Source organism: Vicia villosa, linkage group LG5, assembly GCF_029867415.1.
Source record: "Vicia villosa cultivar HV-30 ecotype Madison, WI linkage group LG5, Vvil1.0, whole genome shotgun sequence".
Taxonomy (NCBI): Eukaryota; Viridiplantae; Streptophyta; class Magnoliopsida; order Fabales; family Fabaceae; genus Vicia; species Vicia villosa.
This window is the reverse complement of record NC_081184.1, coordinates 36,982,184-37,005,720: the sequence shown is the minus strand read 5'-3', so window position 1 is coordinate 37,005,720 and position 23,537 is coordinate 36,982,184. Positions and strand designations below refer to the sequence as shown.

The following is a 23,537-nucleotide window of genomic DNA, read 5'->3' as shown; positions in this document are numbered from 1 at the left end:
TAATCCAATGCAATTTCCCTTTCAGGAAATATATATATAAAGAGTACGCATAATTCAGCGCTCAGAAGATGTGTCTCAAATGGTTCAGCATGCAACATCAGAACATGGTCTGGCAAGACATCAGAAGATGGTCGAAGCAGAATCAGAACATGGGTCTATGGAAGCATCAGAAGAACATGAGATCAGAAGCACTGAAGATCAGAAGATGGTATCACGCTCAGAAGCACTTCAAGGTCAGAAGATCAGAAGATGCTGTGCACCAAGCTGTTTGACTCTGATGATATTCAAACGTCGTATTCACAAACATCAGATCAGAAGGAAGTACACGTGGCAGACTACGCTGACTGACAAAAGGAACGTTAAAGCTACTAAAGGCTACGTCAGTAGACACAGTGTGAACAAGGCTCGAGGTAGTTGACAAACGCGTATAACATTAAATGCAAAGCTGTACGGAACACGCAAAGCATTAAATGCATTCAACGGTCATCTTCTCAACGCCTATAAATATGAAGTTCTGATGAGAAGCAAGGTTAACGATTTTCGCACCAATACAATTCAAATTAACTTGCTGAAACTCTGTTCAAATCAAAACTCAGAATCTTCATCTTCATCAAAGCTCACTACATTGCTGTTGTAATATCTTAGTGAGATTAAGCTTAAATTGTAAGAGAAATATCACAGTTGTGATTATCGCTTTTAAGAAGCATTTGTAAACTCTTGAATAGATTACATTAAGTTGTAAGGAACTAGAGTGATCAGTTGATCAGTATACTCTAGGAAGTCTTAGCAGTTAGCTGAGCAGGAAGTCTTGGCAGTTGGCTGAGCAGGAAGTCTTGGCAGTTGGCTGAGCAGAAAGTCTTAGGAGTGAACTAAGCCTAGAGTGATCGTGTTGATCAGTAGACTCTAGAAAAGTCTTAGGAGTGAAATAAGCAGTTGTTCCTGGAGTGATCAGGTTGTGATCAGAAGACTCTGGAAGACTTAGTTGCGGCTAAGTGGAAAACCATTGTAATCCGTGCGATTAGTGGATTAAATCCTCAGTTGAGGTAAATCATCTCTGCGGGGGTGGACTGGAGTAGCTTCGTTAACAGCGAACCAGGATAAAAATAATTGTGCATTTTATTTTTATCGCTCAAGATTTTAAGTCACACTTATTCAATCCCCCCCTTTCTAAGTGTTTTTCTATCCTTCAATTGGCATCAGAGCGCCGGTTCTAAGGTGCAAGCACTTAACCGTGTTTAGAAAAGATTCAGGAAGAGAAAAACGCTTCATTTAAAAGATGGTTGATGAAAGTGAAAGGACTATACCTACACCTGCATCTACATCTGGCTCTGCTGAGCAATACAACGGTAACAATGGTTATACTAGACCGCCGGTATTTGATGGTGAAAACTTTGAATACTGGAAAGATAAACTGGAGAGTTATTTTCTGGGTCTAGATGGTGATCTATGGGATCTTCTGATGGATGGTTACAAACATCCAGTAAATGCCAGAGGCGTGAAGCTGTCAAGGCAAGAAATGAATGATGACCAAAAGAAGCTTTTCAGGAATCATCATAAATGTAGAACTGTTTTGCTGAATGCTATCTCTCATGCTGAGTATGAGAAGATATCTAACAGGGAAACGGCCTATGACATATATGAGTCCTTGAAAATGACTCATGAAGGAAATGCTCAAGTCAAGGAGACAAAAGCTCTTGCCTTAATCCAGAAGTATGAAGCCTTCAAGATGGAGGATGATGAAGACATTGAAAAGATGTTTTCGAGATTTCAAACTCTGACTGCTGGATTGAGAGTTCTTGACAAAGGATACACCAAGGCTGATCATGTAAAGAAGATCATCAGAAGCTTACCCAGAAGATGGGGTCCGATGGTGACTGCATTCAAGATTGCGAAGAATCTGAATGAAGTTTCTCTGGAAGAGCTTATCAGTGCCTTGAGAAGCCATGAGATTGAGCTGGACGCAAATGAGCCTCAAAAGAAAGGTAAGTCTATTGCATTAAAATCTAATATCAAGAAATGCACTAACGCTTTTCAGGCTAGAGAAGAAGATCCTGAAGAATCAGAATCTGAAGAAGAAGATGAACTGTCCATGATTTCCAGAAGGCTAAATCAACTCTGGAAGACCAAGCAAAGGAAGTTCAGAGGCTTCAGAAGTTCAAGGAAATTTGAACGTGGAGAATCTTCTGATGAAAGAAGATTTGACAAGAAGAAGGTCATGTGCTATGAATGCAATGAGCCTGGACACTACAAAAATGAATGTCCAAATCTTCAGAAGGAAAGTCCCAAGAAAAAGTTTCATAAGAAGAAAGGTCTTATGGCAACCTGGGATGAGTCAGAAGATGATTCAGAAGATGAGCAGGCAAACTGTGCGCTGATGGCGACAGAAGATGACGGATCAGAATCTACATCAGAATCAGATTCTGAAGAGGTATTTTCTGAACTTACTAGAGATGAGTTAGTTTCCGGTCTAACTGAACTTCTGGAACTCAAGTCTCAGATCAGTCTCAAATACAAAAAGCTGAAAAAGCAATTTGAATTTGAAACAAAGAAGCTTGAGTTGGAGAATTCTGAATTAAAGGAAAAACTTTTAAAATTATCCAATAATGTTGGATCTCCTTCGGATTCAGAAAAATCCACTCCCAGTCTGAACCATATTCTGAAAGAATATGATTTAAGTTTCAGGAAGTTCCTATCTAGAAGTATTGGCAGAAGTCAGCTAGCTTCTATGATATATGCTGTGTCTGGAAACAAAAGAGTTGGCATTGGTTATGAGGGTGAAACCCCATACAAACTTGAACCTGTTGATGAAATGAAAATTACATACAAGCCATTGTATGATCAGTTCAAGTATGGCCATTCACATGATATTAGGCACACTTCACATGCACAAAGTTTTCACAGTGCACACACTAAGAAGCATGTGACACAACCTAGGAAATATCATGAAACTCACATTAAGAATTATCATGCTGTTCCTCCTATTGCTTACAATGTTAAACCCAAGTTCAATCAGAACTTGAGAAAATCTAACAAGAAAGGACCCAAAAAGATGTGGGTACCAAAGAAAAAGATTATTTCTTTTGCAGATTCTCTTGATAACAAAGAAGACAACATTCAACATGACTTGACACCTGGATTCAAGCTGGTCTCAACACTTGAAAGGAAGAAAGATTGTCTTTCAAGTTCTGGTTCTTGAATTTGCTGAAGAAACTTTGTTTGTAGGAATTCAGAAAAGAAAGTTTATTAGTCTTGGAACCATTTGTTTTGTCTGAAGCATTGATGTTTCATTCTTGATACTACAGAATATACAAAACATTGAAACATTAATTGTGGACAAATCAGTAAACATCTGTTTTGATGATAAACTTGTTTCTGATGAAACAAAGAGCTTAAGAATCTCTGCAGATACAGTTGTGTCCTATCAGAAGCTGCAGAACAAAGAAGTAAACCTCCAGAAGCTGTGTATATCAGAAGTAATGGATCAGAAGATCATTCAGTCTTATATCAGCACACTTCAGAAGGAGTATTTCCAGAAGAGAAACTTGATCAACTCAGAAGCAGTGATCAGAATCTGAAGGCGTAAAGTCTGTTCTTAATACAGCTGTCGTCTATTATCTAATAATGAACACGTGTCTGTACGGTTTGTACAAAGCGTGCAGTTGAAAAGACGCCGACCTAGGTAACTGTTTTTAATTATTTCATTTACCACGTTCTCTCTCCTCACGTCACTCATCATTTAATAAAATTGATTTCCTTTGATTCTGAAACTGTTCATTTTTTTTAAAATCCGTCCCTATATATGTTTTTCAAATCATATCATACATCTTTTTCGCTCCTTTGTCTCTTTCTCCTCTTGCATTCTCTCGTTTGAAAAGTTTTTAGCCGTCTTTCTAAAAACCCTAATCGAAAACCTAGTTCGCTTCTCCTGCTCGTTTTCGTTCATTCTGCATCAATGGCTGCTTCTTCATCTCATTTTGCTGGTTCATCTACTCTTCTTCATATGCACGATGAAACACACCAGGAACTCACCCCTGTTGTTGCATGCTCCATCCCCAAAGATAAATTGGAAGTTTTGTGTGAACTCATGGTCGACTTTGATAACCTTGAAGAAAATCAATTTCATCTTAAGGAAGACATCATCTTTCAAGGATGGACCTCGTTGTTTGCTGAGTTCGTTGGACCTGTTTATCCGGATCTTGTCAAAGAGTTCTGGGTACATGCTGTGGTTGCACCAAAAGCTATTCTCTCCTTCGTCCATGGAAAGTCTGTCGTTGTTACTGAAAACATCCTAAGAGTGATGTTTGATCTGAAAAATCCTGAAGGGGTTTTTGAATTTGATCAAAGAGAAGATGTGGAAGATATTCTATCCACTCTCTATTCAAATGTCAAGAAAACTACACATGTTAAGAATTTGAAGGATATCTACAGAATCTGGACAAAGATCCTTCTCGGGTGTTTCTACCATAGGAAATCAACTCATGCCCCGGACTTCATCAGTAATGATCAAAGGTATATTCTTTATTGCATTGCCACTCAGAAGAAGGTTGATGCGATTTACATTATCTTCAATCATATGTGGAAAGCAGTAAAGGATTCCAGAAATGCCTTCAGAAAGGAAAATGCTGGAACAACCATTCCTTTTGGTAGGATTATTACAAACCTTCTGATACATTCCAAGATTGTGGAAAGTCTGGAGTCTGAAGGTATCATCAAAGATCTTGCTGTCACCACTGGATCTTGTCTGAATGCTTTCTCGTTAAAGAAGATGAAAATCATTGACACTTTTCTCAAAGTTCCTGATCCTCTAGCTGGAACAAGAACCATAAGAGAACCAGTTCTGGCTGACTTTGAAACCTTCTTCAATAGTGAGGTACCTGAAGTCAAAACTGTTTATCTGAAATCTCTTGAAGAAAATAAGAGCTTTAAAGATCAAGACAAAGGTGCCCCCTTCAAAGTAAATCGCAAGAGGGAAGAAAGAACTAAAAGAAAGCATGATTATCCTTCTGCTGTCTCTAAGAAACAAGAGGTTTCCAAAAAGGTGATTGCTAATGTTGTTAAGGCCATATCTGATGACTTTGAGAAAAAGAAAAAGAAGAAGAAGTCAAACAAAAATGATGAGATAGTTGAAGTTGTTGAAAAGAAGACAACCAAGAAGAGGAAAATGATTATTCAAAGCTCTGATGAAGACAATATCCCTCAAGAAGCTGAAAAACAACAAGAAGTTCAGGCTTATGCCAGAAGAAAAGAAATCTCTAGAGGCAAAGCAAAGATTATTGAAGAGCCGAAGAGTAAAAAGCTGAAGAAAACGGAGGATGTGACCAAAGCGCTTCTGAAAGGTTCCAAAGGAATATGCATCTCTGAACCTATTTCTGTTCCTGTTGTTCGATCAGAAGTTACACCAATAGAAGTTGTACCTACCCCTGAACCAGAAAAAGCCTCATCAGAATCACCCGTTGTTATCTGTATTCTTACACCACCATCTTCCCCTATACCCATTCCTTCTTCACATGCAAACAAATCCAATTCTTCTCCTCCCTCACCTTTTCCCTTCACAAAATCTCCACCATCTCCTCAATCCATTCCGTCTCCCTCACCCTCCACTAATCTTGTCTCTGACCAAGCTGTTGACAATCTTGTTCTGAATATACAACCCCTTCAAACTCTCTTTCCTTCTCAACCTTCACCCAATACCACTCTTGAACATACTCCCTCCACCTCTCAAAACAATCCGTGTGATTCTCCTTTTCCAACCTCTGCATCACATGAGCAACTGCTCCGTGATTGCAACTACACTCCCAAGCCTCGTCCTGAAGCTGAAGTGGTAGTGTTAGATTCTGATACTGAAGCAGAATCTTCTTATAGGTTGGATAGAGAACCTCTTCCATACTTCACCTCCAACCCTGCCTTTTCAAAAACCCAAATAAAATCCAGCCCTGTATATCCTATTGGTGTAGTTTTTGAAAACATAAAGAAGAATCTCAGAAGTACCTTTGATACTCTCAGAATTGCTGAAAGTTCTGGATTGAATGATGTTGCTATGCGGAACTTCTGGAGGATCTTTCGCAGAAAATCAGATGCTCTGTTTTTAGAACTTCAAGAAGCCTGTGTAGCTGCTGCTCCAAGGCCTCGTGGAATTCTGAGGAATTATGAAGACTTCTGGTTTGCTCGCCTCAAAGGAAGATATCGTTTGGAAGAGAAGCCCTTTGTGGATGAATTGGAAGTATTGAGACTAGCTGCTGCAATGGAAGCAAACCCATGCAGGGACATGGTTATCTGGATTCCTGAGTATCCTGTTCTGCTTGGAGACTTCAAGACCTTATTTGACTTTCTGAGGGAAAACCCTTCTAAGAAAGACCCTAGCTTGGTCATTCCAGAAGTTGTTGACCCACCAGAAGTGGAAGGTCCCTCTGCTCCAAGGAATTTAGCTGCCATTCTTCAGGCTCTAGAGAATGGAGACTCTGAAATTCCTGCTGCAGAGTATGGAGATGCTTCTATGCAAGAAGCAGATGCTGAAGATCATGTTGCTAAATCAGACCCTGTTGAGGATATCCCAGCAGATGATACTTCTATGGAAGCTGCAGATCAACATGTCATTCCTGTGGTTGAAAGCGGTGAAACTTCTCTTGATGAACCTTCTCGTCTTGCAAGGACTCTAGAAGCGATTCAGAGGAGACAGGATGAGCAAAGTTCACTCAATGAGAAGTATGATGCTTTCATTGAGAGGCAAGAAGAACACAACAATGATGTCAAACAGATGCTGGCCAAGATCTTGTCAAGACTAGGGCCATCTTAGATTGAGTCTATGTTGTTTCTTTCTTTTCTTTGCATCTGTTTTGTTTCTGTGCATCTGCTTTTCTTTTTCATCTCGTACTTCTGTACCCATTGGTTGAACCTTAATGAAATCATTTTCTTCCTCCATGTGTTCTGTTTTATACATCTGAATCTTTTTATATATACTTTTTGATGTTATGACAAAAAGGGGGAGAAAGATAAATGATAAATGATTTGATTAAATCTATCAGTTGCTGGGTAAAGGCTCCCACACATTCACTAACAAGAACTGCAAGTTCTATATGGTTTAAGTGTTTTGCAGGTACAAAGTAGTGAAGTGAATCTTCAAAGCAAACACTAGAAGCAAAACCATTGAAACTGAAGCAAGCTGAGTGCTGTCAAGCTTCAGAGATCAGAAGCAAGAAAGAAGAATGAATCAGAAGCACTAATAATAGAATTTGAATATCATTGTCTATCCTGTTCTGACAAAATTCTATTTGCCCTGATACACATAATGTTATGGCTCTGATACATTACTTGCTTTGATACATGTTTTTAGCCTAAAAATGCTCTGATACATTTGGCTCTGATACATATCATGTATTTGAATATACATTTTATGTTCTAACTCGTTCATGCTGACTTTTGTCGTTTAGTTTTTGTTCTGTAACATTTCAGGATGTAGAGATGCTCAGATGATGCTCTGGTACATTCAACAATGTTCTGATACAAATCTAGCATGAAGTGATGTTAGTAGAAATTCAAAGTTCTGAAGCTATCCGAGGGAAGCAGAAATCAGAAGATGTGAATGTTCTAAAAGATCCAGAAATTCAAGTTCTGAAGCTGTCCTGAATGGAAGCAGAAATCAGAAGCTGTGAATGTTCTGAAGATCAAAGAAATTCAAGTTCTGAAGCTGTCCTGAATGGAAGCAGAAGTCAGAAGCTGTGAATGTTCTGAAGATCAAAGAAATTCAAGTTCTGAAGCTGTCCAATGGAAGCAGAAGTCAGAAGCTATGGATTCTCTGAAGGCAGAAGCTCATATGATCGTCTCTACCGAAATAATCAGGGAAGTCTTTTATTAAAGTTCTTCGAGTATTTATTTCAGGGGGAGATTATTTATCTCAGGGGGAGATTGTTAATCTCAGGGGGAGACATATTCATATGCTTATGCTATAGCTGTGTAATTTGTCTTTTGCCGTCTACTCTTTCTGATCGCAAATTCATATCATTTATATATGTTTTTGTCATCATCAAAAAGGGGGAGATTGTTAGAACAAGATTTGTTCTTATCAATTATCTTAGTTTTGATGATAACAATAATATGAATTTTGCTTAAGATAATATGGTACTCTAATCCAATGCAATTTCCCTTTCAGGAAATATATATATAAAGAGTACGCATAATTCAGCGCTCAGAAGATGTGTCTCAAATGGTTCAGCATGCAACATCAGAACATGGTCTGGCAAGACATCAGAAGATGGTCGAAGCAGAATCAGAACATGGGTCTATGGAAGCATCAGAAGAACATGAGATCAGAAGCACTGAAGATCAGAAGATGGTATCACGCTCAGAAGCACTTCAAGGTCAGAAGATCAGAAGATGCTGTGCACCAAGCTGTTTGACTCTGATGATATTCAAACGTCGTATTCACAAACATCAGATCAGAAGGAAGTACACGTGGCAGACTACGCTGACTGACAAAAGGAACGTTAAAGCTACTAAAGGCTACGTCAGTAGACACAGTGTGAACAAGGCTCGAGGTAGTTGACAAACGCGTATAACATTAAATGCAAAGCTGTACGGAACACGCAAAGCATTAAATGCATTCAACGGTCATCTTCTCAACGCCTATAAATATGAAGTTCTGATGAGAAGCAAGGTTAACGATTTTCGCACCAATACAATTCAAATTAACTTGCTGAAACTCTGTTCAAATCAAAACTCAGAATCTTCATCTTCATCAAAGCTCACTACATTGCTGTTGTAATATCTTAGTGAGATTAAGCTTAAATTGTAAGAGAAATATCACAGTTGTGATTATCGCTTTTAAGAAGCATTTGTAAACTCTTGAATAGATTACATTAAGTTGTAAGGAACTAGAGTGATCAGTTGATCAGTATACTCTAGGAAGTCTTAGCAGTTAGCTGAGCAGGAAGTCTTGGCAGTTGGCTGAGCAGGAAGTCTTGGCAGTTGGCTGAGCAGAAAGTCTTAGGAGTGAACTAAGCCTAGAGTGATCGTGTTGATCAGTAGACTCTAGAAAAGTCTTAGGAGTGAACTAAGCAGTTGTTCCTGGAGTGATCAGGTTGTGATCAGAAGACTCTGGAAGACTTAGTTGCGGCTAAGTGGAAAACCATTGTAATCCGTGCGATTAGTGGATTAAATCCTCAGTTGAGGTAAATCATCTCTGCGGGGGTGGACTGGAGTAGCTTCGTTAACAGCGAACCAGGATAAAAATAATTGTGCATTTTATTTTTATCGCTCAAGATTTTAAGTCACACTTATTCAATCCCCCCCTTTCTAAGTGTTTTTCTATCCTTCAGTTTGCTTGTTATCATCAAAACAATAAAATATGATTAGAACCAAACTATGTTCTAACAACATCATGGTTCTGCACTTCACTTTCATTCCCCCTTGAAGTGTAGAATCAACATAGAAAAAGTTATCCTCATGAAAAGTTACATCCATAGAAATATAAAAAAATTTAGATGATGGATCATAAGCACGATAACGTTTTTGAGTTGATCCATACCCAACAAAGACACATTTAAGAGCTCGTTTTTCAAATTTTGTACGTTGATGTGGGTGTAAGTGAATATATATAACACATTAAAAAATATGAGGTAGTAAATGAACGATGGAATGGAGAATATAATGACCAGATAAAACATCTAGAGGTCTTCTAAAGTTATGCACACTAAAGGGGATTCGATTAATTAAGTAAATTGCAGAATTCGCATCCTCGCCCCACAAATAAGATGGAACATTACCATATAAAAGTTTTCAAAGTAATAATTCTGATTATATTATTCATTGATCAAGGTACTATATATACACAAAAGAGTTCCTATAATTCCTCTTTTATTAAGGGAATGGCAGCTAATAATCGCATATCTGAACAAATAAATTATTTACTACACACAATATTTTCCTACTTAATTTAGCTAATAATATCTTTGACTTATCTTAACAAATACAAGAAAAATGGGTCAATTCACGAAGAGAAGAGAGAGAAACAGAGTTTGTTAGACAATTATTTTCTATTCACTTTCTCAATTAGGGTTAAAAGATTATATGTGAATAATAACCAACTTTTCTCAACAACCTGAGAGAGAGAGAGAGAGAGAGAGAGAGAGCAGCCTATTTAAAAACTATCAACATATATATGTCATGTATGATGATAACACTCCTACATAGTAGCAGATCCAAGACCTTAGCTCAGGGGATGCAAAATATTTAGTACTAATAACTTATTATAATTATATCTATAAAACAACATAATCAAAAATAAATATTGTACTAAAAAAATTATAACATATTCAAAAAATTACATACATGTTCTATGATTGTCCTTTACGTGATATTTTGAAATCTCTCAATAATCGGCTCATTATCAATGTCTTTTAACACATCGCTTTAAAAATAAGTCACTAGACAATTATTCATCCATTCGTCTCCCATTCGATTATGCAATTTAGTTTTCACAATCTTCATAGCAGAAAAGGATCGTTCAACAATTGTCGTGGCAATAAGCAATATCATTGCCAACTTCAAAAGTTGATAAACCAATGGATAAACAACATGCCTTCTAGTTTCAACCAACTTTTTGGAAAGATCACCAATTCCTTTCAGAGATGCAAATTCAATACTACTGCGCAAATCAATGATATAAGTCTCAAGTTGATTATCAAGCAACACTAAACTAGTTTGACAAAATTCTCGTGGATAGAACTTTGCAAATTCAACCAGTTTTGTCTTGTCAAAAGAAGAGAAAATCTTTTTTATAGTCAAACAAGCCAAGCAAATGAGCGATCGACTATTTGTCTCATTAAAACGATTTTTAAGTTCTTGAAGTTGCATGTCCACGACACTATAAAATAATTCAATGCAATAATGCTTCTTTATTGTGATAGACTCAACATTACTTCCACGCCTTGATCTTCCTGAAAAGTATATATCATTTATGTTCAGAATTTGAATGTCATGCATATTGCAAAATAAATTTACCTCATCCACTAAAGATTTTTTCCATAATCTTTTAAAGCTTGTAACCGCTGCTTTGTGATGTTAACAAATTTCATAACGTTGACGATATCTTGATCCTTTCTTTGTAATGCCTGTGACAATTCATTTGAAATACCCAAGATATTTTTTATTATATGCAATGTTAGTGCAAAATCAAAAGTATGAGACCATTTGCTTCAGCCTTTTACTCTCTTAGCAATTTTGAATCTTTTTCCAAAATGTCAAGAACATCCATCACAGAATCATACATCAATATAAAATTGGTCAAAGTAGAAAAATGAGAACTCCATTGAATATCGACAGCTCGTTTGAGATTAGTTTCTTGATTTAGACCTAGCCCATTAGCAATTTCTCCTTTTCCTAATGCTTCCATAATATTCTCTAGTTGTCTTTCATGAAGCATGTCTTGTCGTTTACAAGACCCCCTACAACATTTATTAAAATAGACACTAAGTTAAAAACATCACAAACTTGAAGATGATATTTAGAAAAAACAAGTAATGTAAGTTGCAATTAATGAGCAAAAAAATGTACATAAAATGCAGATGGATTTTCTCTTAGGATAAAAAAAATTAGACCACCAAACTCTCCTTCCATGTTACTAGCACCATCATAACCTTGACCACAAATTTTGGAAACAGTAAAACCATGTTTGCAAAATAAGTCTTCAACTCCCACTTTCAAGTCTATTGATGTTATACTTTTAACATGAACTATGCCCAAAAAACTCTCAATAGTAATTCCATTTTTGTTGACGTAACGTAAAGCAAAAACCATCTGCTCCTTATTAGATATGTCACGAAATTCATCAACAAGAATGGCAAATAATTCATCTCCAGGATCAGTCAAGATAGCTAAGCTGTTGGGTTTTGATTTTGAAATTCAATACAAGAAACGAAAGGAAAATAGGGTGGCGGATACGTTGTCAAAAGTCACTCATATGCAAGTCATATCCCTTATTAATTCATAAGAATGATCTACTTTTGATGTGTAAAGTTTAAGTCTGATCTGTAGCCTATCATAAATTTATTTTTAGGCACGAACCTAGCCTTTTCAAAGCTCTTATTGGCCTACTAGCTTACTTTTATTTCACTTGAATATTTGTAAATAAGCAATTCAACTAATGTTGCATAGACTAACAAATTAAAAGAGCTTTGAAAAAAGAAAGTGATTGAATAAAAATAATTGAAAGATTTTGATTGGGAGAATTTTGGAGGGTTTGCTTTTATTCATAACACCAAAAATTTCCTAATTTGAAGAACTCAAAATTTGTATTGAATGAAGGTTTGGATAATTTGTTCAAATATAACTTTTGTTGTTCTTGTATTTCAAAATTTAAAAATACATTAATTATAAACATTATTTTATTATTCTAAACAAAATCTTTTTTTTTCATAAAATATTTAAAAAAAATTATATTTTTGAAAAAAAATCAGTTTTCGAAACCCTCACTTCGCTCCCCTCCAAACTCACAAACAAATCCTAAATGTTTAATTTCATTTACTTATTCATGTTTACCTAATAGCATAAAATTTATGATACTATTTATTTAAGAGAACTTATGAAAACAACTTATAACATTATTCATAAGAATTTTTTAAACTTATATTTATAATAATAAAATTATTTACGTTTATTTTATTTTTGTGTAAGCTTTCATATTTATTTAAATAAACCAATTTAATAGATTTAATTTTTTTTATAGTTTGTGTCGTAGTCTTTTTAGGTTAAATAAACATAAAAAACTAAACCTTATCAATTTAAGAAAATCTAATTTTATTTAAATTTTTATAGGTTAGATTATATGTCTCTCTTAGTTGATCCCACTTATTCTCATCCCAATCTTAACTAATTAAAGAGAAAAATACTCCACCTAACCATCAATCGAATAACATACTAAAATAGAAAACTAAAATTATTATAATTTAACATATTTCTAAAATAAATTTTTAATTTTTTCTAGTTTTATTTATTAAATTGATTTTCTAAATAAATTATTTTGATTGTATTCATTTAAAGAGATGGTCTATTAAATTTTCTAAATAAATATTTTCTGTTTCCCCTTTTTTTCAATTTATGGATGAATATGATAAGTTTATGAACAAATAGGATGTCGGTTTATTGATGAAGTTGCCACGACTATATAAATTGTGTATTTACCATTCTGCCACGCTTTGCGTTTTCTTCTTCTCCACCTTTTCGTTAGTTGGCACCAAACGCAAACGCAGGTCTCCATCATATTGCCCTAACACTCCTTCCCAAAAGGTATTCATCTTTTTCTTCTTGTGTCAATTAATTCTTCTACTAATAATATTCTTATCTCTTTTCTTTCATCATAATTTTCCTCATCCCACTTTTATTGTTTTGATCATGTAATTCAACTCATTCATGAATTTTGTATATTTTGATTATAATAGATAATATTTTGTTGATTATGTTATTATGTGTTTATTTCAGTTCAATTTTCATATGTTTTGATCATAAATTTTTATTTTTTTTTCTAAAAGGGTTGTTAATTAACACTGTGTTGTTTGATTGTTTGTTACAGAGACTATGGAGGGCAAAATGGGGTTTTTGTTTCTGATTATGTTGGGTGCTGCTTGGGTTTGTGATGCAAGAGAATTAGTAAACCTTGGTAACTATATTGGCTGAATTGAATCCCTTGTTCTGTTTTTATTTTTTTTTTCTTATAGTATTCACTTTTACTTTTATTTATTAATCTTTGAAGTTAAAAATTTTAAGTATTGTTTGGTTAATTTTAGCATGTAGACATCACAATGGAAGAAGACATGGAAAAAATTGAGAGAACTTAGAACTAGTTAGTATAGAGGGTTGCGTAACACACTAGGCTGCTAAGAAGTGAGGCCGGGGAACCAAAGAGGGAGGTTGTTTCTAGGATTTGAACCTCTAACCATGGTTTTAAATTGTAGTTCGCAACCGCAATTACGGTCGCAATATTGCTAATGTGTTAGTCTCCGCAACCGCATTGGACCGCTATTGCAGTGTGATTTAAAATCATGCGTCTGATCCTATGATCCTATTAGGAACTGCATTAGACAACTTCGCTCATGTTTCTTCAAGTATTTTCATTAAAAATAAAAAATTTCGCCCCGTTAAGCTAGTTCAGTTGGTAGCTTTGCAGAGACATCAGAATCATGGACGCAGGTTGGAACCCGCGACATCCCACTCCTTCATCTTTGAAAGATGAATTCTCAGCCACTAGGCTACTTGACCAAAAAAAATTCAAAAAATTTCAAAGCCCTCAAAACTCAATTTACTTAGTATGTAATGACCACAATGGCGGCAACACCCCTACTGTTGCACTAAGGATAGTATATCAAGCAATCCAACACACCAAAGTCCCTATTACTAGGTGAGGTTGGGGGCCGGCGAGTTTGTGTCTAGGATTTGAGGTTGAACCTGTTACTTCCAAGTTACAACTTACAAGGCAACAATCTTTTACTGTTTCGTTGAGATTCATCCTCAGAACCAGTATATGATTTTGCCAAAGTTAAGCTCAGATCGATATGATATGTGATTGGAAAAATATAAAGTTTGTAGTATTCAGATATGTCCTTTTCATTAGTAAGGTACTTACCAAATGAGAGAAGTAGCTAAAGCCTGAAAGAATAGGATGAGGAAAAAATATATATATAAACCTCTTTGTATGAAGCATCCTGAAAATGTTTTTGAATAGAAACTGACAGTAGTCATCAACATGTGTTCTTATGTTGCCGGTTTTTATTCGGTGTAGTTTATTTGCCGCAAAAGAAAATTTCAAATTTAAGCACTTAATGTAAAAACACTCCTAGACTAAATATCATGTGTAAAATTTTAAAGAAAAATTTATTCTTAGCACAATAATAATTTCGAAACACTAATGTAATGTAACATCACTATTTAATCTTGTTGGTATATTTTCGTATGCAGAATTATACAGAAAACCAGACTTGTGTTCAGCTTGTGAGGAATATTCAACTCAGGTACTTGATTATCTAAAGGATAACAACACTCAGGTAGAAATCATTGATTCACTTCACAATACATGCCTTCAACTCCGGTCTTTAAACCAGCAGGTTTGTCTCATTTTCTGGATTCTGTTTTATTTAGATTTTGTAGTTATTCTTCTGAGTTGTAAAAATTGATTTTGTAGCTTAACATTTTCTGTTTAACATTTTACTGGTGGAACAATTATTAGCACTTTTAAGGAACTTTTCGGGTACATATGTGAAGGAATAAGAGCTTATCTAGCCGTGTTTTAACTCATCTCTGTTTGTTCTGTATTACACAATTTACAGTGCGGTAAATTGGTGGATTATTACGCTCCACTTTTCTTCTCAGAAATAGCTCAAATACAGCCTGGTGAACTCTGCGAGAAGTTCAACCTTTGTGAGTCTGCGAAGATTTTTTCGAAAGTTCAAAGAAATAGCTGTGGCCTTTGCAAAGAAGCTATTGAAGCCTTATTGGTTGAGTTGAATGATCCTGACACTAAGGTTCGTGATTTTACTGACTTGCCTTATATCTCCTTGATATCGCGAATCAAAAGAACTCTTTTCCGAATCGTGTGTCGAGTCTTATCATGAATTCTAAGACACATTACTTACAAATAAAAAATACGAGCTTATTTGAGCCTATCTACTGCCATAAGTTTTGTGACACTTAGCTTATGACGTTTTTCATAAATTTTTCGACCTTATTTTTATAAATTCTTCCAGATAATGAAAACTAGTTTTTTTTCTTCACATTTTGTTGTGTACACAACTAAGACTTTAATGTAAAATGACAGCTCGAGATACTAGAGAAACTACTGAAGGCATGCGATTCTGTGGAAAAGTACAAGAAGGAGGTAAAAAAACATATGAGAAATTCCAATTTGAACAACTCGCAATTGTTTCGCAATACATTACTTCCTGTTTATCTATGATTTTGCTTAATCTTCTAATTTTTTACAGTGCAAGAGAGCGGTTTTCGAGTATGGACCTTTGATTCTGGCGAATGCAGAGAAGTTCCTGAAGACAACAGATATATGCACTGCATTACATGCCTGCCCTGCTTCCACTATTGTTAGTCAGGAAGCTACAACCATGGAAGAAACACCATTGTTTTCTGACTCTTGATCATTGGAAGCTACATTATGGAAGAAATACTATATTTACATTGAAGATCAATGTGCTTGTACCTAAATGTGTTCTTTTGCTGAAAAGGAATAACTGATTATTTGTTAAAGGTTGTAATTATGGGATGCAAACTTTGTGTTATACGTATTTCTTCCATTGTGTAAGTAGTGTGTTTCTGTATGAAATTATGAATTTATAGAAACTGTTGATCTTCTTTTTATTTTCTTCATTCTTCTTGCAATGTCATTAATGTGCCATATTATTTTCCAGCATTATGTCCAGGATTGAGTAGTACAGACAGATACAACTTTTATAGATGAAGGTACTAGCCGGCAAATTTTAACTCAACTGGCAGAAAGTTGATATTGTTAAGTTAGACGCAATGAAGTTCGAATTCAACTACTCACAATTGTGTGTATATAAGTTTCTAGTACTTATTATGAGAGGGGGCTTTGGCAATGGCTAGGTTATAAATCTTGTTAAGCTCTTGGCTAAGGCTTAACAAATAAGAAATAATTTCAAACATATAAGATAAACAAGAGATAATGGATCTAATTGCCTAATGCAGTTAGAAGGCTTTCCATTAACTAACATAGAAAAAGAAATATAACTAACATAATTCACAATGATATTAGTAGGAAGGATAGGAAAATTCATGGAAATTAAAGTGTTTTTTTTCTTCAAAAAGGTTCATCAAATCTTATCATACACTTTAGTCATGTCTAACTTAATGCCAACATTTTTTTTTCTTGATGGGTTGCTAGCAACTTAATGCCAACATAACTTTCAGTCTTATTTCTGATCTTATAACACGTTTTTTTTCCTTCTTCATGGGTTGCTAGCAACTCAATATTTAAGGATAAACTTTAGTAAATTATTTTTGCTTTGGTTACACACCGGAAAGTGTTACACACTGGAAAGTGTACATACAAACACTCTCATGTTCAAGTGAGTTACAATCGTAAGTGTGAGGTTTTAAGTTAGAACTATGTACTTGAGACTGATTTTTTGTATCTTATATAAGGAAATCCTACAACCTTTTATTTTCTAAAACTGTTTCGAAGGACATGTGTCAGAGGATCCCTAGAAGTATGATATGATGGTCATTTGGTCCTGTCGACTCTGATCAGGTGTATTTCTAGGACGGGTACATTATTGAACTGCAGAGTACTAGAACCTTCTTTGTTGTTACTTTCTTTATAAGTTCAATATTGTTTTATTATGTTGTTTATCCAATCCAACAATCTTTGGGTGTTTAGTCGTCCTCAATCTAATAAGATGTCAGATTGAGGCTTTTGTGTGGATTCAATGTCTTTGGATCATTCTTTGGCTATAGAATTTTATGGTTGTGTTCTATGATTGCTAGATGAATTTGAGAGCATGTTTAGCGTATTTTCTATTAAATGTTGTATACTGTAGGAACAAAGTGGGTTTAGCCTCGGCCTCGACGAAAATAATAACCCTGGGGCATGTTTGATGAAGTTGGGTCGTGGTTTATTTTTATACTCTTCAAGTAGGGGTTTTAGGACACGGATGTGCCCCCTTCTATATAGTTATGTTGAATAAAGATTGATTTGAGGAACAATGATCTCTAATTTTTGTTTTTATACATGTTAGAGAATAATTTTATTCTCAAATGTGTTTACATGTGTAGAAAGTTATTGACAATGTCATTAATAATATATTCTCTGGAAAAAGACGTGAAAATATACATTTATCTAATGATCATTAGACATAAGATAAATTTGAAAGATAACATCTGATATATGGATCACTAAGCATCAAGGATAAGCATATGCTAAAGCATCATTTGGGCACGTCTTGAAGACTTATCTATGCTACCTTCTAGTTAATGTTATAAATGTACCATCTACTTAAGAGCTACTCAATTTATCACCAAATTTCTCTAGCCAACTAAATTATATAAGTTGACACTTTGATCTTCTTCTTAGAGGACTAAGGTGTTATCCTTTGAATAGTTTATCCTCATGTAGTCAATCAGTGAAAGTTTCAAAGATTATTTTATGAAGAATAACTTTGATGATTTCCCTTTCAACACAATGAATTCAAACTTGAGAGACCGATAGCAATGATACGCAAGAGATAAATTATACGTGACACACATGTATAGTAGTATGCAAAAATTTCTATTAAGAATACAAGGTTGTGTGGAATTACTCTGCTTTTTACCATAATGGACCACAAAGCCTCTTATCCCAATGTTCAAAATCTTGCAACGGTCTAATAAATGAAGTTTTATATATCCTCAAATTCTCTTATAATAAAATTACATAACACTTGAATGGAGCAACGTACATTTGAGAGAATCAATTTTGAGACACAAAGAAAAAAATAAATTTCAAGAACAAGCATCTAGAGGAAAATTTGGTATACTATCCAGAAAGAAACTGCTCAAAGCATCAAGTGATTACATTGCATACATATATACTTATATTGAAAGCTTAGTTACTTATATTTTTGCTAAACTTTGTTTACATCTTCTTATGAGTGATATTTGTAAACACACACTTACCTTTTATTTGATTGTATTTCCTCAAATGGTTAAGTTTGTAGCCTTTTTTTTTTTTGAGAGGATAGTGAGACTAAGTTGTAATTAGTTCTTATTGGTTGTGAAATTAAAGGTATAATTAAGTTGGACTAGAGTGAAAATTTCTAAAATTCGAGGACTTGACGTAAATCCGAACTATTGGTGAACCATGATAAATTTTTTGTGTCTACCTATCTACTCTTTGAAATTTCTCCCAGAGTATCCTTTCAGTTTAGGGTTTTTTCTTTGTTTATATGTATATTATAGTATTATTGAGTGCCTCACAATATAATGTATATACACTACTTAAAAATACATTTTTGCATGCATAAAACAACTCTTTGAGCAGAGTCAACACAACCGATTCGAGTCACGGTGCATTTTGATTTTTTTTTATAAGCCAAGTGAATTCATTAAATCGAGTACAAGGGGTACTCAACCCATTACAAAGAGAACAAACAGCACTAAGAGAAAGCTAATAATGGACAAGAATTCCACTCATCATGAGTTAACGGACATTGTCCGTGCTTAACCGCACAAAATCACTCCCAAGCTAACGATTTAGCAACAACGACAATCTCCCTACTCCCTTGCAACCATCCATTAAATAGGATATCATTCCTAATTAACCATGTAGCCCTTACTACCGATAACCAAATGAAAGTCTTACAGTTTTTCCTAATACCACCCGACATGACAGAAACAAACCATATAAGGTGATCAGAAACCGAAACAGAAGAGAAATTTCCCGCCACCCGAACCCAATCAAAGATGGAAAGCCATACTCCTTCGCAACTCGACAAGAGAGAAACAGATGGAAATGAGATTCATTCTGGTGTAAGCATAAAAGGCATCCAAGGTTATGCTGGCCAGAAATAACGTGTCTTTTAAAAAGCTCATCTCGAGTTTGCAGTCTTGAATGAAGCAATCTCCATGCAAAGACTTGGATGTTTCCCGGAGCATCCGATTTCCACACATACATCAAAGAAGACAAGAATTTTGTTGTGAAAACAGGATTTCCTTCCCCATACGCACTCAGTTTATCATAAGCTGATTTCACCAAAAACCCTCCCGGAGCACACCGCCAATTAAAACTATCCTTCAAATTCGGCCAAGGTTGATAATTCATCAGGATAACACACAAAGCTTCCCTTTCTTCTTCTTGCTGCGGCAGAATAGGGTCTGGAATGTGAAACAGAGACCATTCCCAAGAATTAACCATCACCGAACCAGCATCACAGATACGAACCGTTGGTTCATGCAGGCCCTGGAACAGAAGAGGGAATTGGATGCACAGCGGGTCCTGCCCTAACCAACAGTCCCTCCAAAAATCAATATCTTCGCCATTTCCCACCTTACACGAAACACTCGTTCGGAACCAAGTAGGATCAGCCCCCCACGCATTCAGCAGAAGACACAAATCCCTCCACCACAACGAATGATTAGAATTAGTGAAGGATCTAGAATTATCACGGATATCGTATTTGATGCTTCCGTATTTGAAAGAGAGGATCCGATGCCATAACGAGCCATCTTCATTAAGAATTCGCCACCCCCATTTGCATAGCAAAGCTCTATTAAACAAGTCACAATGTTTTACTCCCAGCCCACCTTGTGCTTTCGAACGACAAATTAGCGACCACGCCACCCAGTTTATCCTCCTTTTATTTTCCTTACCATTCCATAGAAACGCCCGTTGAATATTGATAAGCTCCTTAATCACCACTTTCGGTGCTTTATAGAAAGAAAATGTGAAGAGAGGTATTGCGTTCAGAACCGAGTTTATTAACGTGACTCGACCACCAAGAGAGAGATGTTTCCCCTTCCAAGATACCAATCTGTTACGAACTTTTTGTATCACTTTCAGCCACGAGGACCGCCTTCTAGGATTACACCCTATTTGTATTCCAAGGAAAGAGAAAGGCAGAGAGGTTACCACACAAGCCAAATATTGACATGCTGCCAAAGAGAAATCCGGATCAACATTTACACCCCCAATGCTACTCTTGTTGAAATTTACCGACAGACCCGAGCATAATTCAAAACCTCGCAAAAGAGCTTTAATAGTCCCAAGATTCTCCCAAGTAGGTTGTCCTATTAGCACTGTATCGTCGGCAAACTGAAGAAGATCAATTTTATTATCTTCACCCATTGAAAACGGATGAAAATAACCAATATCTACCACATTTCGAAGTAACCCTGCAAGGCCTTCAGCCGCAAGAATAAATAGAAACGGAGAAAGGGGGTCCCCCCGTCGCAGGCCCCGACCAGCTTTGAAATCAATAGACGGGCTGCCATTAATCAGAACCGAGAAAGAAGCTGAACACACGCACGCTTTTATCTATGAACACCATTTGAGGCCAAACTTCATTCTCTTTAAATTATAAAGGATGTAATCCCACGAAATAGAATCGAATGCCTTCTCGAAGTCAACCTTGAAAAGAAACAGGCCCTTATTTTTCCTCTTTGCATAATCTATAACTTCATTAAGTACTAAGACACCATCATTGTAATGCCCCGAATTTAATTAATTATTTAATTAAATTGATCAAGGACTTATTCGTTGGAATTAGTCGAAGTCGGGATTTATCGGTATTATTCTAAGGGCATAATTTGGATTAATGTATTGATTTGTACAGTTAAGTTGTGGTCGGATTAGTCGGAGGATTATGAATTCACGAGTCGGTATTGAAGCAACTGGAAAACTCATCGAAACAAATACAATGAAGTCGCCATCGAACATCTATTTATCCTACAATAAGGAATGGAAAATATCGAAGAAAACCAAAAAAACAAGCAATGGTCTCAGAGAAAGGGTAAGGGTGTCTGTTACGTGAGGGGAAGGTATTAGCACCCCTCACGTCTGTGGTACTCCACAGGATCCATTCTTGCTAATTTTCTAATCTAAGGGTATGTGTGTGTGTATCATGCTATGTGTAAAAGGAAACATGCAATGGAAGATATACAAATAAGAGGAAACATGCAAATAATAAGAAAATAAGATAAGAAGAAAAGGCCGAACAAAATAAAGGAAAAGAGAAAAGATCGCTCGCTAGGGTGTTCGTACCCTGTGCCTACGTACCTCCAGTGTGCAGTGGAGAAATCAGAGCGCCGTAGTTCGGCTCAAAAGTTTCTGTTTCTATCTCGATTTGCGTCTCCTAGAGAAACGGAACCGAGCACCCTAAGGGAGCATGCAAACAAGGAGCGTCACAAAGATCCTAGCAGACATGGCATGTGAACAGGCATCACAAATAAGAGCATGCGAACAGGCATCGCAAACAAAAAACAGACATGTAACAGGCATACACGAATGTGAGTGTGTGAACAGGCGTCACAAGTGATAACGCGAACAGGCATCGCAAACAACATGTAACAGGCATACATGTGCAAGTGTGTGAACAAGCATCACAAAGATAAAAATGCGAACAGGCATCGCAAACAACATGTAACAGGCATACATGTGCAAGTGTGAACAAGTATCACAAAGATATCATACTAACAGGCATAGCAGATAAGAAGATAGTGAACAAGCATCACAAAGATATAGCATACAATCGAGCTTCGCTCGAGAAACAAACAAACTACCGAAGTAGTAAACAATGCAAATGCAGCACACAAACGAGCTCAACTCGTAAAGCAAACAAACTACCGAAGTAGTGACCTGGGGACAGGGGAAGTGCTTTAGCTAGCGGGGAAAGCCACCCGAAGCTACTATCAACGGGGAAAGCCACCCGAGATAGATACACCAAAGACTCTTAGCTAACGGGGAAAGCCACCCGAAGCTACTATCAACGAGGAAAGCCACTCGAGATAAACACGCCACCATCTGTTAGCTAACGGGGAAAGCCGCCCGAAGCTACTGTCAACGGGGAAAGCCACCCGAGACAGGGACACCACAGACTGTTAGCTAACGGGGAAAGCCACCCGAAGCTATTGTCAACGGGGAAAGCCACCCGAGACAGGCGGAAAGTAAAAAAGAAAGAAGCGAGGAATAATAAACAAGCAAAAACAGAGCCTCTTTCGAGGGCTTGGCCAGATGAATGTCTACCCTACTTCTCATGTTATGAATGATGCTGCATGCCTACCCTACTTCTCATGGCAAGATATGGTGCGCGAAAGAGTAAAAGGGCAAAGGGGATACCGAGCGGATAGCAAATCCGCAGTGAGCTAGCAACACAAGCAGAACTAAGAAACTTCACGTAATCTAACATCCAGCAGAGTCAGGAGTCCAGCATAAGCGTCAAAGCGATGCAGTGTGAAAATAAATCACAGCCACTATGTGGTGCGTATCAAACACAACCACACGAGCAACCTGCAAGAAATACAATCCAGACAATACAGAAATATACATCTCAATGAATGAGAGATCGGGTGAATCGCATCGGGAATAAGTTCGTGTCCCACAAATAAAGTGGAACACGATGCAAATCAAGTCGCATCGGAAGCGAATTCGTGTCCCACAAATAAAGTGGAACACGAAGCAAGTCGAATCACAATCGAAGGCTCTCTCGAAGTACCTCGCACATCTCAACAACTGAATCAGTAATAACAAGGAAGCATGCTATAGAAAATACTAGCAATTAAGTCGTCCTAAGAAAATTCTAAAACAAAACCTAACAAGATTAAATTGTTTTTTGTGACATTTTATCAAAGAATTAGAACTAAGCTACGAAACAAAGCATCTAAATTCTAACAAGAAGAACATTACATATTTTTATGTCATTTTTTATCATGTTAAGAAACTAACAAAATATTGTTTTTATGGCATTTTATTATCTAAAAGAAATAGGAAACAAACTAGTTAAAAACAACTAAATCTAATGTAGAAAATTATATACACAGGGAGGTGAAAAGCTAAA

At 36.2% G+C, this 23,537-nt stretch overlaps 1 protein-coding gene across 2 annotated transcripts; it reads left to right on the top strand.

Moving 5' to 3' along the window:
* Positions 1-13,124: 13,124 nt before the first annotated feature.
* LOC131601576 (uncharacterized) lies at positions 13,125-16,247 on the top strand. Of its 2 annotated transcripts, none has more exons than XM_058873426.1 (6): positions 13,125-13,278; positions 13,562-13,648; positions 14,944-15,089; positions 15,312-15,506; positions 15,800-15,859; positions 15,966-16,247. In XM_058873426.1, the coding sequence occupies exons 2-6, from the start codon at positions 13,567-13,569 to the stop codon at positions 16,128-16,130; spliced, it is 648 nt and encodes a 215-aa protein (XP_058729409.1). In that variant the 5' UTR covers positions 13,125-13,278; positions 13,562-13,566; the 3' UTR covers positions 16,131-16,247. The 2 variants fall into 2 exon arrangements, with proteins under 2 accessions (XP_058729409.1, XP_058729410.1); XM_058873427.1 differs by lacking the exon at positions 13,125-13,278 and adding an exon at positions 13,293-13,385.
* Positions 16,248-23,537: the final 7,290 nt, after the last annotated feature.

Coding starts and splice junctions, on each gene's coding strand:
- LOC131601576 (XM_058873426.1), top strand. CDS start 13,567: ATGGAGGGCAAAATGGGGTTTTTGTTTCTGATTATGTTGGGTGCTGCT. Junction 15,507..15,799: donor TGAATGATCCTGACACTAAG/GTTCGTGATTTT, acceptor GTAAAATGACAG/CTCGAGATACTAGAGAAACT. Junction 15,860..15,965: donor TGGAAAAGTACAAGAAGGAG/GTAAAAAAACAT, acceptor AATTTTTTACAG/TGCAAGAGAGCGGTTTTCGA.